Raw genomic sequence first — 21717 nt, 5'->3', positions numbered from 1 at the left:
TTTCCTCAGATGCTCCACCAGTAATTTTTGATGATATATGCAGACAGATAGCCTGTTTACTACATTTATTTGATAGCAGTTTTGGGGGGAGTTGTAAGTCAGTTACCATACTTAGCACAGTTGCCAAATCTCTAAATCTTCTAAACTGTCCTAGAGCACTTGTCCCCAAATTCTCCATAGGATGTTAATAAAAGTTATGTGGGGGAAGAAAGAAGGGAGGTGAATTCAGAATTAAGTTTATTTAAAATGATCTTTTTTATGACTTTTTAAAAAGATGCAAATGTAGTCTGAGAGAGTGAGAAGGGGAGGAGGATTATTTGTATGAAAAAGTTCTTTGTAAAAAAAAAGTTGAGCATGTTAACACATACACACGCAAAGGTTAATATGAATGACAAATCAGGACTGTAAACTCAAATTTTTACATTACAACTTCAGATTTCTTGAGTTAAATCCAGGAGAGGGAATGCCAAACTGTACCAAAGGTACTGCTTCAGAAAAATACATAGATTTACAGTTTCAAGCTGAAAGCAGGCAAGAAACTATCCTCCATCCCCAACCCCAAAGAGAAATTATTTTTGTATCACTATTTGTAAAATATATATATATATTTTTTTGTTTTTACAAGGCAAGTAGTAGCAACTGGAGTGCTCTGACATGCTGCCAGCACTCACAGTGATTTAAAGGTATGGTCATGGCACTACTACAAACCATATTTTAAAAGGGCTGGAAGCTGCCCGTTTATAAGAGGGATATACTTTTATGGACTTAAGCATGGGCCTCTTGTTACAGAATTCAACACAAGGATTAATCCATTTATGGTGTGGAATTTTTAGTTTTCAGCCAGCCCTAAGCCAATCGGAAATTCTCTGAACAGATGTATGCTATATTCAAGTAACATTTTTCTTTTAAGATGCTACTGTTTTATTAGATGGATATATGGAAGATAAGACGAAAGAATAATTTTATTGCTTACGTAATAAATGATCTATTATTCCAAATAATATTACTATACTTTCATATGAAATAATTGATTATAAACTTGAAATCTTGGGTTTGCATCTTAACATTTCATAAATATTTGTTAGCTCTAAATATTACTTTTACTTGACAGTGTGTCCAGAAGATAGTATAGTTCTTATTTGGTAAGTATCAGGCATCCTCAACCTTTTATTTTCTCCGAGTCTTGTAATTATTGATGGAGTGAAGAAAGAGAGTGCTTACAGATAAAGCATCATTGTCCAAAAAAGACATATGTCACAAAAGCACCACACTATAGAGAAGAGAGCCTGGTGCAGTCCAAAGTTCACTGGTCATGAGCGTGTAAACATGGGTTCTAGTTTCTGTTCTGCTGTCTAGAGAGATGGTTGAGGAGGAAGGTTTTGGCAAGCTTTGAGTCCAAATTCTAGCTCTGCCACCTATAAGCCTTGCCTTTGGTAAGTCATTTAACTTCCCTCAGTGTTTGATTTCTCATATATAAAATGGGAATACTATCACTTATCCCAAAGGATAGTATGAAGATTAGTAACAACCAAGTATGTAAAGTGCTATGATAAGCAGAAGTTTAAGACAGCCCCTATGACCTGCATTCTCTGGTGTTAATCTCATGATTATGTTACTATGGTATGGCAAAGAGAAATTATCTAGGTGTGCCAAATCTCATCACATGAGCCCTTAAAAAACATAAGTTTTCTCTGGCTGGGAGCAGAAGAGGAAGTCGGAGAGATTTAAGGCACAGAAAGGATTCCAAGCACGTTATTGACTTTGAAGACAGAGATGGCCATGTGCCAAGGAATGTGAGCGGCTTCTAGAAGCTGGGAACAGCCCCTGACTGACAGCCAGCAAATAAACAGGGACCTCATGCCTGCAACCACAGGAAATGAAGGAAGTGAATTCTACCAACATTACAAATGAGTCTGGAAGCAGATTCTTCTCCCAATTTCCAGATTAGACCTCAATCTGGCCAAAACCTTGATTTCAAGCCTTTTGAAAACCTAAGCAGAGCATCCAGTTAAGCCTGCCTTGACTTCTGACCTAATGCATAAATGGATGTTTAGTCAATTAATAGGTGTTGTTTTAACCTGCTAATTTGGAGTAATTTGTTGTGCAGCATAGAAAATCATTACAAGTGCTTATTAGCATGTGACACATAGGAAATTTTTATAAATTATATTTCTTATTAATAATTAATAGGCTCAAATAAGTCATTTTAACTTCCTTGGGTTTTAGGTCGTTGATCTATAAAATGAGGTTTGGCTAACTGAGTTCCAAGTTTTACTCTAAACTTCCATAAGTCTAAGAATTTATTTTTAGTTTTTTATAACTGTTGTGACACACCTTGACAGGCAGTCATGCCTACTGAATCTCTTCCATTCACTCTCTACATTCATTCCGCACCCTTCTGCATGGTACCCTGGGCCATGCTATAGGAGGCTGACCCCTAAGGACTGCAGCAGTGGGCTACCTTGTCCCCAGCAATGGAAGATGCCAACAGGAAATCTGAATGATGAAGATAGTAAGGTCTTATTTATTTGCTGGCTCCTACAAATATATAAGGTGCCAAGGCCAAAAATGACCCTTTACTTGGGGGTATGCAGAAGTAGGAAGAGGGTGGTAAGGACTGAATTGTGTCCCCCCAAATTCATATGTTGTAGCTCTAACCCTCCATGTGCCTGTATTTGTAGATAGAGCTTTTAGAAGATAAAGTTAAATGAGGTCATAAGAGTAGGGTCCTAATCTGATAGGACTAGTGGCTTTCAAGAAGAAGAGAGAAGATATCTTTCTCTCTCCATATGCATGCACAGAGAAAAGGACATGTGAGGACACAGAGAGAAGCTGGCCATCTGCAAACCAGGAAGAGGTTTCTTACCAGAACCCAACCATGCCGATACTGAACTTCTTGAACTTCTGGCCTCCAGAACTAGAAGACAATAAATATCTGTTGTTTAACCCACCCAGTCTATGGTATTTTGCTATGGAAGCCTGAGCTAATACAGGGATCAAGGAAGAGTTCTCAGAGGTAATGCTTTACAGAGACTTGAAGAATAGGAAGGACTTTTGTTTCATCATAGTGAAATGTAGGGTTTTTCCAGCTGAAGAAAACATACCAAAAAACACACAAGTTCCAGGGAGCAGCATATATCTCAGCAGTTAAAACAGAGGCTACTTGGAAGAGAAGTGGGAGAGGAGACTGGACAAGCAAGCAGGAGTAGAAAGCAGTGAGGGTTCTTAAGATATTGGGAAGTACACAACAGTATCCATTTTCAAGACCATTCTTGTGGCTGAATAGAAGTCAGGCTGGTAAAATGTGGAGAATAATTTAACTCTGATTTTCACAATGTGCCCCATGAAGCCCTTAGAGTCCTGGAAGTCAAGGGTTACCATGAAGATAGAGGAGGAAGCTAAGTGGACAGGATCCTGGGACTCCATGTCCACTGCAGTCACAGCAGTCTGTGGCCTTGGACCAGACCTGGGATCTTCATTACACTCAAGACAACCAGACTTTTGCTTCAAAGACTGTACTGAAAATGGCTATCTGGAGTCCAGCCTTCCAGCTATGGTGAAAAATTCAGAGAATTACCAAGAATTCTGAGGGAGAGATGTGTCCAGATTCATGCCAGGAAGAAGACGGATTTACTAAGTAATACCACCTGGATGAAGCATATAAACTCAAGCTAGGTTGGAGGCTGTGGCAAAACCATAGTCTTTTATGGCTCTTAACAGATTCTCAGAGTCTATCAAGGTAAGTAAATGAAAAAAATTAAAATTAAAAAGTGATTTTCATGCCACAGAAATCTGCTCTTCTCTGACATTTTTTTAAATCTGAAAATCTCAGATTATAGTGATCTGTAATAAAAAAAATATAGCACAAACAATAATTACTCTAAACCAACCTTCTGCTTTAGAGAAAAGATGCTATCACTTAGGAATGAGCTTTAAAAATCTCATTAGCAGTTTTTGGCAACTGTATGGTCAAACTAAAAAGGTTTTTAAAGATTTTTTAAGATTTTTAAAGATTGTACAGTTAGAACCATGCCCAGCAGAGGGCACTGCAACTCTCTCCACAGCCCACTGTGAGCACCACTGAATGGTGTGCACATCAGGAGCTGAAATATTCTAGTCCATGAAAACTATTTTCTGTCTAGTGACTTAATGTTTCAGAACCACAACAGACATGTTGCCTAACTTCTATGTCCTTTAAAAAGGTGGCACAGGGAAGATCCATGAAAGTCTTGTAATTAAAAAACTCCCTGAAAAATTTTAGCTCCTTACAAATAAAGAACTGTACCATCATTTCTGCATGGGCTGAGGTTTCCACTACCTTCATTATTTAAGACAACTGCCGTTGTTTCCTAAAACTTGCTAAATAAACTAGCTTTTAAAAGAACCTAATATCTCAAATTTTAATTGTTTATATTCTCCTATAACTTACATTGTGCACAATCTCAATAGCTGATGAAATTTTTTATTCTAGGGAGTTTTCCATGGAAATATGCAGCACAGAAATTGTTCTCGAGTGAGATTTATTCTAACCAGGCATTTGACATCCTAATAATGTATAGTTGATCACTTTAACATTTTTCTTCTAACAATGATGTGCTGATTCTAATTTGAACAGACTTAGATCAACTACCATTATAGTCTTGACAGCCATTGATGAACAAAATTTACATTCTTCATAAGAACAGGTTTAAAATACCAATTTTTAGGTTTATATAACATACACTATTACTTTAAAATATGTAAATAAGATCTACACAAAATTCACATTTGGATCCACCAACATTTGTCCTCCATATATTTGAACTTGATACAAGCCAATGATGGCAATGAATTATTTTTTTAATTCAAGTGTTAAAGCTAAAAATTTCGAAGAGTCCTTAGATACCAGTCTATGTCCTGACAACCAGCACATGAGTGCTTAATCATATTTATTGTTTATTGCAAATATATAGGTAAAATGTGCAAAGTTATCAATTTTTAACAAAAGAATTATAATTAATAAACAGTCCTAGAAGATTACCATAAACTTAACTGCCACTCAGGAAAGAGACATAAATTCAGTATTCTAGACTCATAGGAAATCTGAAGGACAGCAAATACACAATTTCAAATATAGTTACGATGGTCCAATTAGCTCAGTCACACTTAATGGTAGGAAAACAGAATAGCTTTAGCCTTTATTTTTTAGAAAAGAATATGACAGATCTACAACTTAACAACCATGCTAGAGAATTTATAAGAGATCCCCACTGTCTGAGGAAGCAGTGCCAAAGAGCAGAAATTACTAATGTGGCTGTCATTTTCAAAACATTACCTCCAGAAGTGTAGTTCGAATCCTTCACATTTTTCTTTGCATTTTAAACAGGGAGCTCCAAATCCTTGCTCATGACCTAAGCCCATCTGTTAAGTAGAAAACAATGTGTGTTATAACATTTTTTAAAAATCTAAAAAATTCAATAAACTGTCCTTCTAATTCTACTAACCACTCCTGTTTTTTTTTTTAACTAAAAATTTTTAAGATTTCTTAAAATTTAAATCCAAGTTAGCTAACACATAGCGTAATAATGACTTCAGGAATAGAATTTACTGATTCATCACTTACATATAACACCCAGTGCTCATCCCAACAAGCGTCCTCCTTAATGCCCATTACCCATTTAGCTCATTCCCCCCACCCAATACTGCTCCAGCAACCCTCAGTTTGTTCTCTGCATTTAAGAGTCTCTTATGGTTTGTCTCCCTCTCTGTATTCATCTTAATTTTGCTTCTCTTCCCCTATGTTTATCTGTTTTGATTCTTAAATTCCACATATGACCACTCCTGTTGATAGAAGTTGCAAACAAATCTTTTATGAGTATCACATTGTTTGGTCAATGAGGACACTTAGGTATGGATATGGGGACTCCAAATACCTACTCAACATACCTTGTATTCTTACTGATTTTTTCATGAAAGGAAAAGCATCAGAATACAACTGTTTAGAGGACTACAAATACTGCAAGTTGCAAAAAGTCATGAATTTATTTCTTTGGTCACTAAATGCCCTGTATGCAATAGGAACAGGGAGTTAAAGAGCCAGAGCTTGGGAAGCAAGCCTGTCCCCAAATGACATATTTTTTTTAGCAAACAAGGAATATAAAAAAGATTTTAGGAATTATGATTCAAATAATTTTATTTCATTTATTATTTATTATTCATTTATTTTATTAACATATGGTCAATTTTGTTCATTATTTCTATATTTATTATATTCAAAATGTTATTATTTATAAGTATAATAGCAATAACATATGTTGAATGCAAGGAATAAAGGTAAGCACTTATCAAAACCTTATAAAATCTCAAAAGCAATATTATTCTCTATTTTAGAGATGACAACTGAAATTCAGGAAGGTTACAGAACTTGCTTAAGACCAACATGTAAATAAATGGTAGAGAAGTGATCTGAGTCCAGGTCTTTCTGACACCAAAGCCTGTGCTTTTACGCCTGGGGTGGGAATAGAGGGGGTGTACTACTGCCCTAATTATAACAATCTATTTTTTAATCACAATAAACAACAATCCTTGGGAACTTACTGAGACATGACTTAATAAACAAAAGAGGAAAGAGTGCAGATGAGGGAAGGACCCAAGAAGGCAATGTAAGCTCTTTTACCCAACTATTGATATTAAAGATCAGCCCACTTTATATCATCCCATCGGCAAATCACCAGCGACCAGGCTACTCTGTTTTAAATATCACATCAGTGACTCCCGACAAATTCCTTAGCAGCTAGTGCCTGGGTTAAGAGTTCAAGCTGGACAAACAATAGATTTTCTACCATGGCACCCTTTTGTAACTTTGCCAAGTTGTGTTTTTGCTACGTAATCTAAACCACATTGTAATTTGTTCCTTGAAAGCTCAGTCTGACCATGCCCTGAAGTTTAGATGAAGCCCTTCCTTTTTTTCTCTGAAGAAAATGACCACATCCTCTTACCGTAACGAAGATCTACCCAGCTGCTCAGGGGAACCCACATTATTTTTAAGTCAGACCATCTCAAACTGTCCAGTATTAACTAAATTTCATCACCTTTGCCATGCCCCCATTACCAATTTTCAAAAGATGTTGAAATTATATACTTTAATACTAGATGACACTTTATTATTATTATTATTATTATTATTTTAAGGAATTAAATTGTTTCCTTGTCGCTAGTGATCACAGCTCATACTACGGAAGTAAAATGGGTTAAGCAAAAGAGAGAGAGGAACGGATTATTTGAATTTTCTGGTCTTTTGCAAGGAATGTAATTAAAGAATTTTCTCCATTACGATATCCAGACTAAAATGAACGGCAAATCTAAAAAAGTGTATTCTTTTTCAAGCTCTTTCAAGTTTTCCATTACAGGAGAGTTAAGAATCCTGAATCCACCTGGTGTATGGATTTCCTTCATATGGTGTTCCATTCATCTCCTGCCAAACTCTGCTCCCACATGAAAATTAACATGACGTTATTAAGACTTAATCACATAGCTTAGCTCAAATCAGCTGCTTCTAAACTCTCCTGTGCATCATTCACAGTAAGAAATACATTTATCTCATGACAGATATATGCACACACATATGGAATTAAATTAATAATAAACAAATTCTTACCTGCCTTCAAATCTGAATCACCTGGTCTGAGCAACACTGGCCTTAATAAAATACAGCAAGCACAGTGGAAAAATACCATCTCGTTCTCGAATTCTGAATGAATTCTGGAAGCTTAGCTAATATAACCAGAACCCTACTTGGTCAGCAGAGATATGACAGTAAGGCCCAGAGTAGTTCATTGCCAACATAAAGTCAGCATTGGAAAGGGCCAAGTTGTTTCCTTCCTACCTGCTTTTTATTCCTCTTAAAATAGTTTATCAGTTTATCTATTAGGATTATTAGAACTGGTGATGTTTCATGAACATGTCTTTTAAAGTGTCCCACATGCTTTTATTGCTGGACAGGCCTGGGCATCCCCCCTGGTGTAAGAGGCCGGGAAAGGAAAATCAAGAGAGCAGTTCTGCCCTGGCCGTGCAGCTAGTCAACAGCACGCTGATCTCACACCCCATGTGTGGCAGGCCCTCCACTCAGTGCCTTGGTGGAACTTCCCTGCGGCTTCCAAAGATTTCCTGGCCCATCTCTGTTTAAAGGGAAAGGGCTACAAATGCAGGTGCCTGAGCGCTCTAGATCGGGAAGATGTGAATCTGTCAGGAAGGTTAGGAAGACTGTTTTGAACAAATATTGCTTGAACTGCGCTGAAAGGATGAGCGGCTCCTAACTCAGTGGGGAGGAGGAGGGGGAGGAAGCACATTCAAGGTGAGGGGACAGTTATTCGAAGGTCTGTGGCAGAAGCAGGAATTGTTAGAGCAGGGACACCTCAGAGCACTCAAAAGGTGATAGGACCAGACTTGCCACAGGCAGAGTGGGATTTTGTTTTCACCTTATCTTTTCCTTTTCCCAAGGAAAACATAATCTTCCCAGGATGAGACTGGTAAGGAAGAAGCACTAGAGAAAGGCACTGGGTGGGGAGTTGGGGAACAAGAGCACCCACCCCTCAAGCTCTGCTGGCCAAGCCACAGAGGGGACCCCTCAGGGAGATTAGAACACCTGACTCTGAAAGAAGACGTAATCAGAAAATGGCTCTGCAGCCTGCCAGGAGAACTCAGAAAGCACTGCTCCCGTGTTCTTCCACCCACTCTGGCTTGCCTGGAAGGCCAGCTAAGTCTCCATACAGGTTCCTCCTACCACGGTTTATGACCACCTGAAGAAAGTTTCCTTCCCACCTCTCCACACACACACACTTTCATCTTCCCCGAACACTCAGACACAAGTTGTGAGGGGACTCTGAAAGTATCATAGAGAGGGAACAGGAGCATGAAGGAGAGTGGAATGAGATCATGGCAGTATGATACACTCTCCTGCCACAATTCAATGAAAGCAGTTCTAATTAAAAATAAACCCACAATAAAAAAGACACCTAGTTTTTAAAACCATTGTTCGCAGCTATCATGATTAGTAAGTTTCACACTGGGAATGAACTTGTTTTTCTAGAGGAATTTCATTAAAAGAAATTATTTTTATAGCTATAAATATATAGGTATAAAAAAACCTGCTTGATTCCCAGCAATGAAGATCTCTAACCCATGTCACTTACTGGGTGAGAACTTCTTCCATATTCTTACCCTCTTTATAAACCTCTGTTAGGATAAAAAAGCATAGTGCCACTAATAACAAAGAAATGTGGTTCACACTCTAGTGTGTGCCTAGTTCCACATCTAGAATGCAATGTGTTCTCTAATCCTGTTAAATCCAATTTATATGATAAAATTGTACCAGAGCAGACATATTTCTACTGGTATGAGGCAAATTTCTTCTGTTTCTGTTTCTGCCACAACTTAGGCATCTAGGCATCTGCTATCCTTCCCTTCCCAAGTCAAACATATCACGTGAAGGCAAGTGTACAAATTCCACTCTATAGTAAAATGAGTTTAAGAGCCAGAGCTGCCTCGAGCGGTTTCTCCCCTATTCCAGACCTTTTTGGTCAGAGGTCACAGAAGCTGAGATTCCCTGGCTCTTGCAGTGCAAGAGTATGGAACTCTATTTACCCTAAGGGCTCAGCCAATTTCCCTTCCTCCTTCACTTCTGTATTGAGGATTCCCTGAAGTGCAGGACCCAGGACTCTTCTGCCTAGACTTCTTCCCTCCCCTTTATTCTTAGCACAGGCTGAACCCTCTGGTTAGCATCCTTCTTTCCTCAAGAGCCTTGGTGGTTACTCTCAGACATCCAGATCTTATAGGTTGTTCTCTGCCCAGGTGTCCGCGCTTGAGAATTCTTGGTGAGGGTTAAGAACAGACAAGGTGTTACATGATGACACCCAGAGTGTGTGCAGGGGAGTGAGGGCCCAGAAAGTGCTGGCAAACTGGCTGTTTAGAAAGTGAAGTCCAGATCCCTGGACTAATATAAACACCAAGATATGTGTGCTCATAGGTAATATGTTGTGAGAATTAGTCATCCCAGGTATTAAGGAAATGATCAAGAACGACTTGGCTAAACAGAGAACTGTGAAAATGTAGAAAGAGCACTCAAGGGAGTTGGAAAACTGTGGTCTGGTCCCCAGGTGTTACTGCTAGGCCTAGGGATTTCAGAAGTCATTTTCTTCCCTGGATTTCCTCATGTGGATAATGAAATGAAGGGATTGAGTTAGATTAACTCTAACAAACTTTTTAATTCTAAAATTATGACTGTAAATCATGTTTCAGATTAACTTTACCTGAATTTGTTATTCGGCATAGTCATCTGCTCAACATCTAAACACTAAATAGACAGTAGTCATTTGAGAAAGCTAATAGATTATTGCCTCTTATTGGTCAGAATCCTTTGGAATTCAGTGTGGTGGAGTTGTTTATATAGGAAACAAAAAAACTTAAGTTCTGAGAGCTGAGATACAGTTCTGTTACATGTAATCATTTTAGTAGCAAATGTGATATGGTATTCCCTGCAGAATCAACACTTGGTGCCTAAAAACACATGTTTTTCATAAGCACACAGGTCCCAAAGCTCTCTACTTACTTCATATAATTTTAGTAACACATTCTGGCCAGCGTCAATACAAGGATATGACAGATTAATTTTTCTTCTTCAGTGTCCAAAAAAACAGATCCTTTGGATTGACTATATTTGGAAAAGCTATGGTCAGGCTTTAGGAATACCTATCAAAGTCAACTGAAAAAATAAAAATGACTATAGTATTTATCCTGAAATGCTAGTCCTAGACAAGTAAGATTTTTAAAATATCCTTAACTATAGGCTCCAGAACTTACATTACCATGATCTGTGCCTCCAAACACCCCTTGTCCCCTGCTTAGTATTCTAGGATAAGAAATGGGATCAATTTCTCTGTACTAATAATTTCAGGTAACCAGATAGGTTGGCAACATTTCAAGTGACCCTTCTGACCCAGGAAAGGCTATTGCATGTCAGATACTTTAAAGAAAAAGGAAAGAAGGTTACGGAACATCTGGTATTTCAAACATGGTCTGAGTTGATTTGGAGATAATTTGAATCTGGAAGATATTATGCAGCATTCAGGGTGAGATCATCTGATTCATGCTGTTTTCATAACCAAATTTCCCTCCGGAGCAAAGAATCATATGTGGTTACTAAACAAGCAAGTGTTACTAAGACTTCTTTAATCATTTTGGAATGAAGCAGACCAAGGTAGATTATATGAAATATACATAAATTCTCTCTCTCTGTACATGTGCATGCCTATTTACCTATCACATATGTATATATACATATATTCATATTATATTCTTAAAGAGCATTTTAGATCGTTTATATAAATGAATATTCTGAACAAAGGAACTACATTTCCAAAAAATGATCTCTCTCAGCACATAGCTCTTTTAGAAAACTGATCTGTGATCTGTGAAGTTCTCCCCACCTGAATCAATTCATTTTGATTAATTTGTGACACAAAAACTTAAAATGTTTTCCATTTTTTGTTCTTTGGCTGCTTTCCAAGCTCTGTAAACAATGGCAATACCCACCTCCACCCCCAGAAAAAGGCTAGGTTACACAGAAAACCAGACTTAAATATAAAAATAGAGGTATCCTTCAGCTTTTATAGTTTGGCAAATTTCTTAGATGAGAATACAAAGAGATAATTTATTATGATTAAGAGCTACTATTAATCATTTCTAATAAAATTGCTCTATCTTTTTCTTTGCTTATAAGAACAAAAACTGTGCATCTCTCACTAAAGTTTGAAATACATAAGAGGAAGAATGAAGAAAGAGACATCATCATTCACCTAGTCACACAAACTGGGGCCCAGAGTCCTCCTTATCTCTGTCTAGCCATGCTTACTATGCTCCAAGTCTTGCTGGTCTGTCCTCTAAGAACTACATGGTTTGTTTCCTCACCTCCACTCCACTGCTCAATGTTCAAACTTCTATCAGGTCAGCCTGGGACCACACTTTCCTAGCTGACCACTCCATTTGAAAGCATCCTATTGCCACTCTCAAAATTATTTTAATAAAACCTAAAGATGATGACCACATTCCACTTGTTAGATGAGTTCAATGAATTCAATGAGTTCAATGAATTCGACATGCCTTAGCATTGCAGAGAAGTTGGTTTTCAACCCACACCTCCCTTGCAAACCTCTGCTTCCAGAAAAGCTTTTCCCTTTGCTGGATCTCATTCCCTTTCCCCTCCATCTGGCAAAATCCTACTTTCTATAGACCTAATCCAAACATCAGTTACTGCGTGATGCCCTCCTTGGACTATTCTCAGCCAAGTTCTAAATTCCTATCAGTCTATTATTTAGTCCCTTTCCACTACGCTATGACTATTTACACATCAGTTTACCCCATTAGACTACAAGTTTCTTGCTCATATTTGAACTCCTGATGCTTGTCATAGAGGCTGAGCTTGACAGAAATGCCAGCAAGTTTTATTTATTTATTTATTTATTTATTTATTTATTTATTTATTTATTTATTTAATACTGGTCTTAATTATCTAATGACCTTTTAACATGATACTTTTACTCCAGGAACTCCCATTGCTTTTCAAAAAAATAAAAATTAAAATAATAAAAAATTTTTTAAAAAGAAGAAAAAGAAGAAAGCTGTGGTAGGGGTGGTTTTTGCCCGGCATGGTTCTAAGATTTTTACATGGATCATCTCATTTTATCCTCACAGCAAACCTATGAAAGTCTGAAGTACTATTAATTATTATGTGCATTTTCATACAGATGAAAAGCTGGAGCAGAGAATTGTTAACTGCCTCAGGTCAGCTGTATTGCAGCTTAACACTAATGCCTAAATGTAGGTCATGAACATGGAAAGATCTTGGATTAGATAAAGAGTAAATTAGTTTTTTGAAAATAGAAATCAATATAATTTTTAACTTGACACCAAGGATTATAGCTCAAGAATAGAATAATCAATTAACAGTCTTCAGCTGTCAATAGCACTTACAAATGGGAATAAAACTCTTCACTGTAGATTCCACAATTCATTTCCACATTCCTTCAGTTTTTCAGTGCCATAACTTTCAAAGCCAGAGCCCTACATGAATCTGTATCATAAAATCCACTGTGAGCCAAATGGAGTGACATCTTTTTGTTCGCACACAGTAGTAAACCATCACACAGATTATTGTATTAGGAAAAAAGGAAACAAGTGATCTTTCAGCCTAAATAGTTTATAATAAATTCTATTCTGGAGGTACTGTGTCAGTCTTCCTGGAACTTTAATAAATTAAATAGATAACTCCCACTCAATCTGTCCCTACATTTCTTAAGGCAGTACCAGTATCAAGTAAGTGACACAGGGACTGTCACCAAGGCAATTTGTCTATTTTCAGTCTGAGATGCAGCAGATTACCTAAGACATATATACAACTTCAGTAATTATGGTAAATTTTTGACAAGATCAGAAGTAGATCCTGCTGCTTTCTTCTACAAATCAATAATGAATTTTAGTTCTGGTATGATATCTTGAAACATTTCTAATTATATATTTTTTTATACTTAACGACAGTGGTATTTATACCTCCACCACCACCAATTGTTAAGATGTTACTACTGCCAGGCACAATACAGACACCATTTCATTTAATTCACAAGACAACCTATGGGAAAGGTTAATCTTCCCAATTTCACACACGAGGAAACTGGGACTTGGACAGATTGAGTAATTTGTCTAAGACTGCCCCGCTAGCAAGTGGCAGAAGTGAGATTTGAATCTTAGCAATTATAACTCCAAATCCTGAGCTCTTAACTACAAAGTCATCATTTTTTCTTCTCCAAAATGAGAGTTTGAAGACAAATAATAATTTAAATGAGTAATATTCCTCATCTGTAACTCCTCTGGAACAATAGGTTTTGATCTCAAAGACTGCCTATTCGTCACTAGCCGGAGCTCCTCCTTCTTAGACAAATGTGAGACTGATGACAAGGAACCTGAATGTCTGGACACCAGCTGCACTAACGCTAAAGGCCCTGAGGTGATTATTCACACATGCAAGAGGACCCTCAAAAGAATAGGGTGTGGGTGAAGGAAAATCGCCAGGATCCTGATGCAAAATAGGATTCTTCCAATGGTATAACAAGAGAGAAAATGTTTTAAAAGAAACAATGAATCCAAAGTATTTTTATATCATCCCCTGGAAAAAATAAAAGTGAAAAATAAAAACAAAAAGAAACAGTGAAATACAAATGAAAAAGTTAAATCTCAAACTTGAAAGATCTTTATTCAAAATATGTAGACTTATCATTAATACTAAAAATTATTCGCTATGTTATGTATTTATACATCATATAAAAGATTCCATATAATGCCCAGGGGTGATATAATGAGGCAAAAACTGAAGTAATACTTGTCATGTTTTTCAAATCACGAAATTTCTACATTTATAATGGAAAATCTCTGTATTGGTTATAAATTACCCCCACAAGTTAGGGGCTGAAAATAAACATTTATGATCTCACAGTCAGCCAGCTGGGAGTGGCTTAATGAGGTGGACTGGCTCAGGGCCTCTTCCTACATTGCAATCAAGGGTCAGCCAGGGATGCAGGCATCACAAAGCTTGACTGGGGCCAAGACACACTTTTAAGCTGTCTCACAGGGGTGCCTCATGACATGGCAGCTGGTTTTTCCCAGGGCAAATGATCCCAGAGAGAGTGAGAGCACCCAAGATGGAAGCTGTGGCCTTTAATCTCAGAAGGGACATACCATCACTTCTGCCATGTCACACTCTTTGGCAGCAACTGACCAGGTCCAGCCCACTCAAGGGGAGGGGAATAGACAAAAGTATGAATTCTAGGAGTTGGGAATCAATGGTGGCCATCTTAGAAGCTTCCTTCCACAACCTCTTTTCTGTTTTGATTTTAAATCCAAAGACTAAGTGATCTGTGATGAGACAGACATATTACAAAGTGAAGGGGTATAGGGTGTGCTTATCTACCACTCTTATCTTTATTTTTTTTCCATTTCAAATATTTAAATGTCTCTTCAATCAAATGGGCATAGTAACACAGAGCTTTGCTCCTTACATATAAATATTCTTATTCCTCTCAGTCTGTTAGCTATTTATTCAGTCAGGCCCAGGGAACAGTCTTCCGGAAGACAGGGTAGAATATGATTTTTAGTCTCTCAGTCTTATTTTCCATCAATCTCAGCACATATACACACTTGTGTAGTACATATATACACACATATTTCTTGTGTTTTAGAACACAATCATAAAATAGAATACAGAATATCAGGTTTGATTAGCAAGAAATTTTCAAAAATATGTTTAAGACAAAAAATTCACTGTTTTTATAATATGCCAGTCCTCCTTCACATTAAAAATGGAAAAAGATTTATATAAACTTTGTTCTATTACATAAATCTATCTGGTGATGGAATTAAGTAAAAGAAAAAATATATATAGCCCTTCTTTGTGATGTCAGGATGCAAATTACCTAATTCCAATTAGGTAATATTTATAGTCAGCAATTCCTAACTATTTTTCTAGTACTGCTTACCTATTGAAACCCAATGTATCCTCACAGTTTTACTATGGAAAAAATTAGGTTTTTAAAAAAATCTACACTCATTTTAGGTAAGCAAATGATTTAAAAATGTATTGTCTGTTCAGTTTATGCTGGTTCCTTATAAACATGTTTCGAGCTGACTACTATCAAATTATTTCTATTCTATTGCTTAAAGGAAGTTGCTTGAAATATTCACCAATAGAATACCTCCTTTGTAGACTCTACTCAAAAAAGGCCTTCTCTCAATCCGTTACTTTGAGAAAGACAATGCAGGCTATAAAAATGTCACAATTAATAGGTTATGATTGCGGCTGAAATAGTTTTTTAATAGGATTGGCTGAGCTCCGGCTCCCTGGAAGGACTCTGCAATGGCATGTGCTTTTATACACAGCCCTCAAAGCTTCCCAATTATTAGCTATAAAAGGGATTTTAAAAATCTGAGTCCAAAAGGCGTCTGTAGTAGTCCCTTGAAAGAATTTAGATCAAACAAACAATCCTAATTTGGTCTTGTGTCACTACCTCAACAGCTGACTGTAAAGAGTGTATCCCACACATAGCTGTATATTGAGAGGCCTTTATTAAGACTCTGTATATCCTAAAACTTGAACATTGGCATCATTTTTGCCAGGCCTAAAGGCTAGAGTATCATTTCTTTAGGAGTAACCTGCTATAACAGATGAGTGAGGGCGTGGGGAAGATGACTATGCACTTGTGTTATTTATTGCCACTAGCTGCTTATCTAATCAGAGCACAGGCAGGGAGAGAGCAGTGCAGGTGTGTCCTCACAGAGCAGAGAAGGGGAGGCTTGTGGCACTGGCTGAGAGCGCCATTCCAGGAGGCTGCCCAGGAAAGCCAGAGGATCCAAGGGAACATAGAAAGTAAAGGCCAATGGAGAGAAGGCATAGGAATGGCAACGAGGAGTGGGGGAGGATAAAAAGTACAAAATGACAGGATTTGCATTTTCTACTTTTGCCCAGGACTGGCGTCAGGGGCCTTTAGAACAAAAACAAAGTCTAACAGCACAGATTGGGGGTCTCGGAACCTGGGAAAGGCAGGGAGAGATGTAGGAAACCCTAATTCCAGATGCTGCATGCATATTTACTTATTGTCTATAGTTTTTTCACACCATCCCTTACTCTGGAAAAACAAGAGAATTATGTTCATGTGGTGTTCTGTGTAAACATAAGAGCCTTAACTAATTTTTGACCCATTTTTTTTCTTTTCTTTTTTAAAAATATTTATGTATTTTGAAAGAGAGAGTGAGAGTGAGCGAGCACGTGCAGGGGAGGGGTGGAGACAGGGGGAGAGAGAATCCCAGGCAGGCTCCTCACTGTCAGCACAGAGGGGCTCCATCCCACAAACCATGAGATTATGACCTGAGCAGAAATTAAGAATCAGTTGCTTAACTGACTGACCCACCCAGGTGCCCCTGACTTGGTTTTTGATGTTTGATCCATTAGAGAAATGGTACGGATTCACATGCTTTTTATTTTATAGTTAGACCACAGTCCAAAGATTTCTGCGCTACAAAAGGTACACAGACATCATTTTAAATTTGTCTAGGGTTCAGGGGAAAAAGACCACTTTCAAAACATGCATATACCACCTTTTTACAACTAGGATCAAATGTCAGTTGCAGATGAATTTAAGTTTCCTTTATCTTGATAAACAGAACAATTAGTAAAGAAATCAAACGTAGATCTGATATATTAGAAACAGCCTATTCTGAAGTGACCAGTGATGTCAGGGAAGCTACAGTGTCCTGATTTTTTTTTTTTTCCCCACACATACAGAGGGCTATGAAGATAACTCAGAGTGAGAAAAGCCTTTTCTAAGACCCTTCCTGTAGCTTTCAGTGTGGGAGGCTGAGAAGACTTACATTCTAACAATAGAGGGTGTGTAAATTATGATTGACTGCCTAGCAGTACTTAAATATACTGGCTTAAAATAACCATTCGTTCTGAAGTTTATGATCATAATATTCTGCTCATGGCTTTTCCAGTTTGGCACTTTGGACTGGGTTTAGCTGGATGGTTTTTCTAGTCTCAGCTAGGTTCACCGCATCTGCCGTCACTTTTCAGGTCAACTAGGGACAGCTGGCCTAGAGGAGCCTCAGCTGAGATATTTCATCTGTTACATGTGGTCTTTGATCCCCCAGCAGGCTGGGGTAGGCTAGCTCCATAGTAGCAGCAAGGTTCCATGAAAGTAGAAGGAGACAAGGCCTGTTGACATCCAAGCTTGGAGCACACACAACATCACTGCTACCATACTTTTTTGGCGGCCCAGAGTCAAAGGTAGGAAAATAGATTCCATTTTTTAATGGGAAGTGTTGCAAAATATTGTGGCTATTTTTGCAATTTATCACAAAATGTCTGAGGAAGATTCTGTTTAGGAAAACATAATACCTAGTCATGTTAAATCAAATGCCCCCTCCTGAGAGCCTCATTGATATAGCTTTGAATCTTTCCTATAGTGACTAGCGCATGGTGCCTGCTCAAACAAGTACTAGGAACGATTACTTAAAAAATCTTTACTTTTGGGGTGCCTAGGTGGCTCAGTCAGTTAAGTGCCCAACTTCAGCTCAGGTCATGATCTCACCATTTGTGGGTTCGAGCCATATCAGGCTCTATGCTGACAGCTCTGAGCCTGGAGCCTGCTTCAGATTCTATATCTCCCTCTCTGCCCCTCCCCCACTCGTATTCTGTCATTCTCTCTCTCAAAAATAAATAAACATGAATAATTTTTTTTAAAAATTTTACTTTTAGGGGTGCCTGGGTGGCTCAGTTGGTTAGGAGTCCAACTTCAGCTCAGGTCATGATCTCACGGTCCATGAGTTCGAACCCCGCGTCGGGCTCTGTGCTGACAGCTCAGAGCCTGGAGCCTGTTTCGGATTCTGTGTCTCCCTCTCTCTCTGACCCTCCTCCATTCATGCTCTGTCTCTCTCTGTCTCAAAAAAATAAATAAATAAAACGTTAAAAAATTTTACTTTTATTATAAAAATTAAAATCAAAATTTAAAAATTACAAAAAGGAAACAAACTAAATGAATAATATAATACATCCCAATTGTTGAACTTTAGATATTTTTTTTGTGTCCAACAAAGCACCAAGTATCAATTTTATCCTGAGAGCGTGCTGTCATAAAATTCTTGATGATATATTCAGGTGCTTATTAAGTGGTTTGAAGATCTATGCAGGATTTTCTTCCTTCTAGTTTGTATTTATTGATAATGATCATGATACATCTATTTATTGTTCAGGCACCATACTTTGTGCTTTAAAATGTTCATTTCAATCATCCTTACACCCCTGTGAGACAGATAGTTGTAACCCATTTTCCGATCAAGATCCCGAGGTTTAGAATGTTAAGTAACTTTGCCAAATTCACACAGCTTGTAAGTGCCAGGGCAAAGAACTGAATCCAGGATTGTAAAGCTGATAACCACTGCAATTCGGTTCTCCCAACATTTACTCATTGATGCCAAAGTCTACTTAACTAAAACAAACAAACAAACAAAAAAAAAACTGATCAGGGAACATTAACAACATTAATAATTAACACTGATTGGGGCACTGGGTGGCTCAGTTGGTTAAGCATCCAACTTCAGCTCAGGTCATGATTTAACATTTTGAGCCCACATGCAGGTCTATGCTAACAGCTCAGAGCTTGGAGCCTGCTTTGGTTTCTGTGTCTCCCTCTCTCTCTGCCCCTCTCTCGTTCATCCTGTCTCTCTCAAAAGCAAGTAAGCACTAAAAAAAAATGTTTTTTTAATTAACACTGATAAAGCAATTGCTAACACCATTCTAAGTATTTACAAGATATGCTTTATTTAGTTACACAATAACCCAAAAAGGAAGTAATATCCATGTTTTATAGATAAGCTCTCCTGAAGCCAAGAAAACTAAGAAACTTGTCCAAATTTCTAGGGGACTATCAAATTGGGATTCAAACTTATATCTGGAGACATCAAAGTCTGTTCTGCTCCCTCTAAAGTCCCTGTGTTCAATGCAGTGAGCAACAGTGACCCACAGGATGATCCCATCCTCTGCCTTGACTTCATCTTGATCCAGGAGAAAAGTACTAACAAACAACATCTCTATTGTTTTTCTCTGGGACATCTTAAAAGCAATATGGATATTAAGCCATCAAAATCTGTCTTACCTCCCTCACCTTTCTTTAATTTCTGCCAATTTCTCTTCAGTTAATTTTCTATTCTGCCACCCCTGGCACAGTCTAACACAGAGCAACATTTGAACATTTGTGAACTCTATTTTCAATTTGTCGCAGTATTTAAAAGGTCAGGATTTGTAGCCCCCCCCCCCCCTTAAGAACCTTTGGCAACTTGCCATTTTCTAGAAAAAAATTAGTTCTTTATTTCTTCACATGGAGACTGTATGACTTAGCTGGAGTGAATTTGGAGAGCTCTGAGTCTAAAAGCTAACAGAAGAATGACAAGGATAAAAACAAGGATGCTCAGGGTGCCTGGGTAACTAACTAGGTTAAGTGTTTGACTTCAGCTCAGGTCGTGATCTCACAGTTTGTGAGTTTGCGCCCCACATTGGACTCTGTGGTTACAGCTCAGAGCCTGGAGCCTGCTTCAGGTTCTGTGTCTCCCTCTCACTCTGCCCCTCCTCTGCTCACACTCTGACTCTCTCTCTCAAAAATAAATGAACGTTAAAAAAAATGCTCTAAAAATAAAATAAGGGATACTGCAAGGTTACTTTTCCTTTATAATTTTTCAGAAGAGCCTATGAGCCTCTGAAAAATCAGTAGTCTGTGATACTGTGTAGACTGCTGATACATGAGGTATCTTCAGAAAAGTATACTTCAGCCTGTAATATTCAACAATCCCACTGTGGTATGTGTGGCGGACTGAAGTAATAATCCCAATTCTTCATTTCCAGGTATTAAACATTCACACCCCTGCCATAGCCTCATAGTCACTAGTAGACTGGACTTCTCTCCTTGATGTCAGATATGACTGCTGTGGCACAAGCAGATGCTTAAAATGGGTTCCTACAGTTGGGCATGCCCGCTACAGTTCCAGCCTTTTGCTTAAGATATTCAATGATCTAAGGAGGATGAAAGGTCTGTGAAGTCAATGTAGTCCCAACCCACAACTTGGAGCCAAATCCAGACTACACAAAATAGACTCTGGTGTGAAATTTCCTCCTGGACTTCAAGAGATGACATAGTGTAATAAATAAGAATCAGGGTTAGGATAGAGAAATAGATCCTTAGCAGTAGGCGTCTGTACTAGCTCAGTGACACAATTCCCCGATTCAAACCTGTAACCTAGTAGAATTAGAAACCACTGTAGATCATGTACCTTGGCTTTATTTTAGAAGAGTCAAACTGAAAATGTTAATGGTATGACTATCAAAGGCTTACTGACTTTTCACAGCTGTGTTCCTTTGGTTCATGCTATTTATTCTTCCTGCAGGGCCTTCTTTGCCTAATGGAACCTTATTTATCCTATAGGAGTTAGTTTGGATGTTGTTTCCTCCATAAAATGCTCCCAAATCCACCCAATTCAAGTTAATTACTTCTGCTTCTGAGACTTCTTACTAGTCGTCTGTATTCCTATTATTGCAGTGCTACTCAAAAATGTGGCAATCTGCAAAGTCTTGGATATCAGTCTGTAAAGAGACATATAAAGAAACCGAAAGTAAGCTATGAGGAATTATTAGCAATTTGACAGAAATTTTATGTCAGAGGCCCCTAATAATGTAAAAAAATTTTTAAATGCTTATTTATTTTTGAGAGAGAAAGAGTGCAAGCAGGGGAGGGGCGGAAAGAGAGGGAGACACAGAATCCAAAGTAGGCTCCAGGCTAGGAGCTTTCAGCAGAGAGCCCGACATGAGGCTCGAACCCACAAACCATGAGATCATGACCTGAGCCAAAGTCAGATGCTTAACCAACTGAGTCACCCAGGTGCCCCTCCCCTTAATAATTTCTTAATTGGCCTTCTATTTGCCTTTTTTTTCTTCAGTAATTCTTTTATGGTGTTTTCTTAAAAGTATTGGTCCATGGGGCACATAGGTGGCTCAGCTGGTTAAGCATTCGACTCTTGATTTCATGGGTTTGTGAGATGGATCCCTGTGTCGGGCTCAGCACTGACAGCAGAGCCTACTTGGGATTCTCTCCC

At 38.1% G+C, this 21717-nt stretch overlaps 1 protein-coding gene across 2 annotated transcripts in view; it reads right to left on the bottom strand.

Annotated features, from left to right (window-relative positions):
* TES (testin LIM domain protein) overlaps nt 1–21717 on the bottom strand; it is a 46592-nt gene that overhangs the window by 16361 nt on the left and 8514 nt on the right. For both annotated transcript variants that reach the window (XM_043589313.1, XM_043589314.1), the window contains exon 2: nt 5315–5400. In XM_043589313.1, the coding sequence (XP_043445248.1) occupies nt 5315–5400 (86 nt within the window). The remainder of the gene's footprint in view (nt 1–5314; nt 5401–21717) is intronic.

This window comes from Prionailurus bengalensis, chromosome A2 (assembly GCF_016509475.1).
Source record: "Prionailurus bengalensis isolate Pbe53 chromosome A2, Fcat_Pben_1.1_paternal_pri, whole genome shotgun sequence".
NCBI classification, from domain to species: Eukaryota; Metazoa; Chordata; class Mammalia; order Carnivora; family Felidae; genus Prionailurus; species Prionailurus bengalensis.
Note: the sequence above shows the minus strand (reverse complement) of the source record. Positions and strands in the feature narration are given on the sequence as shown.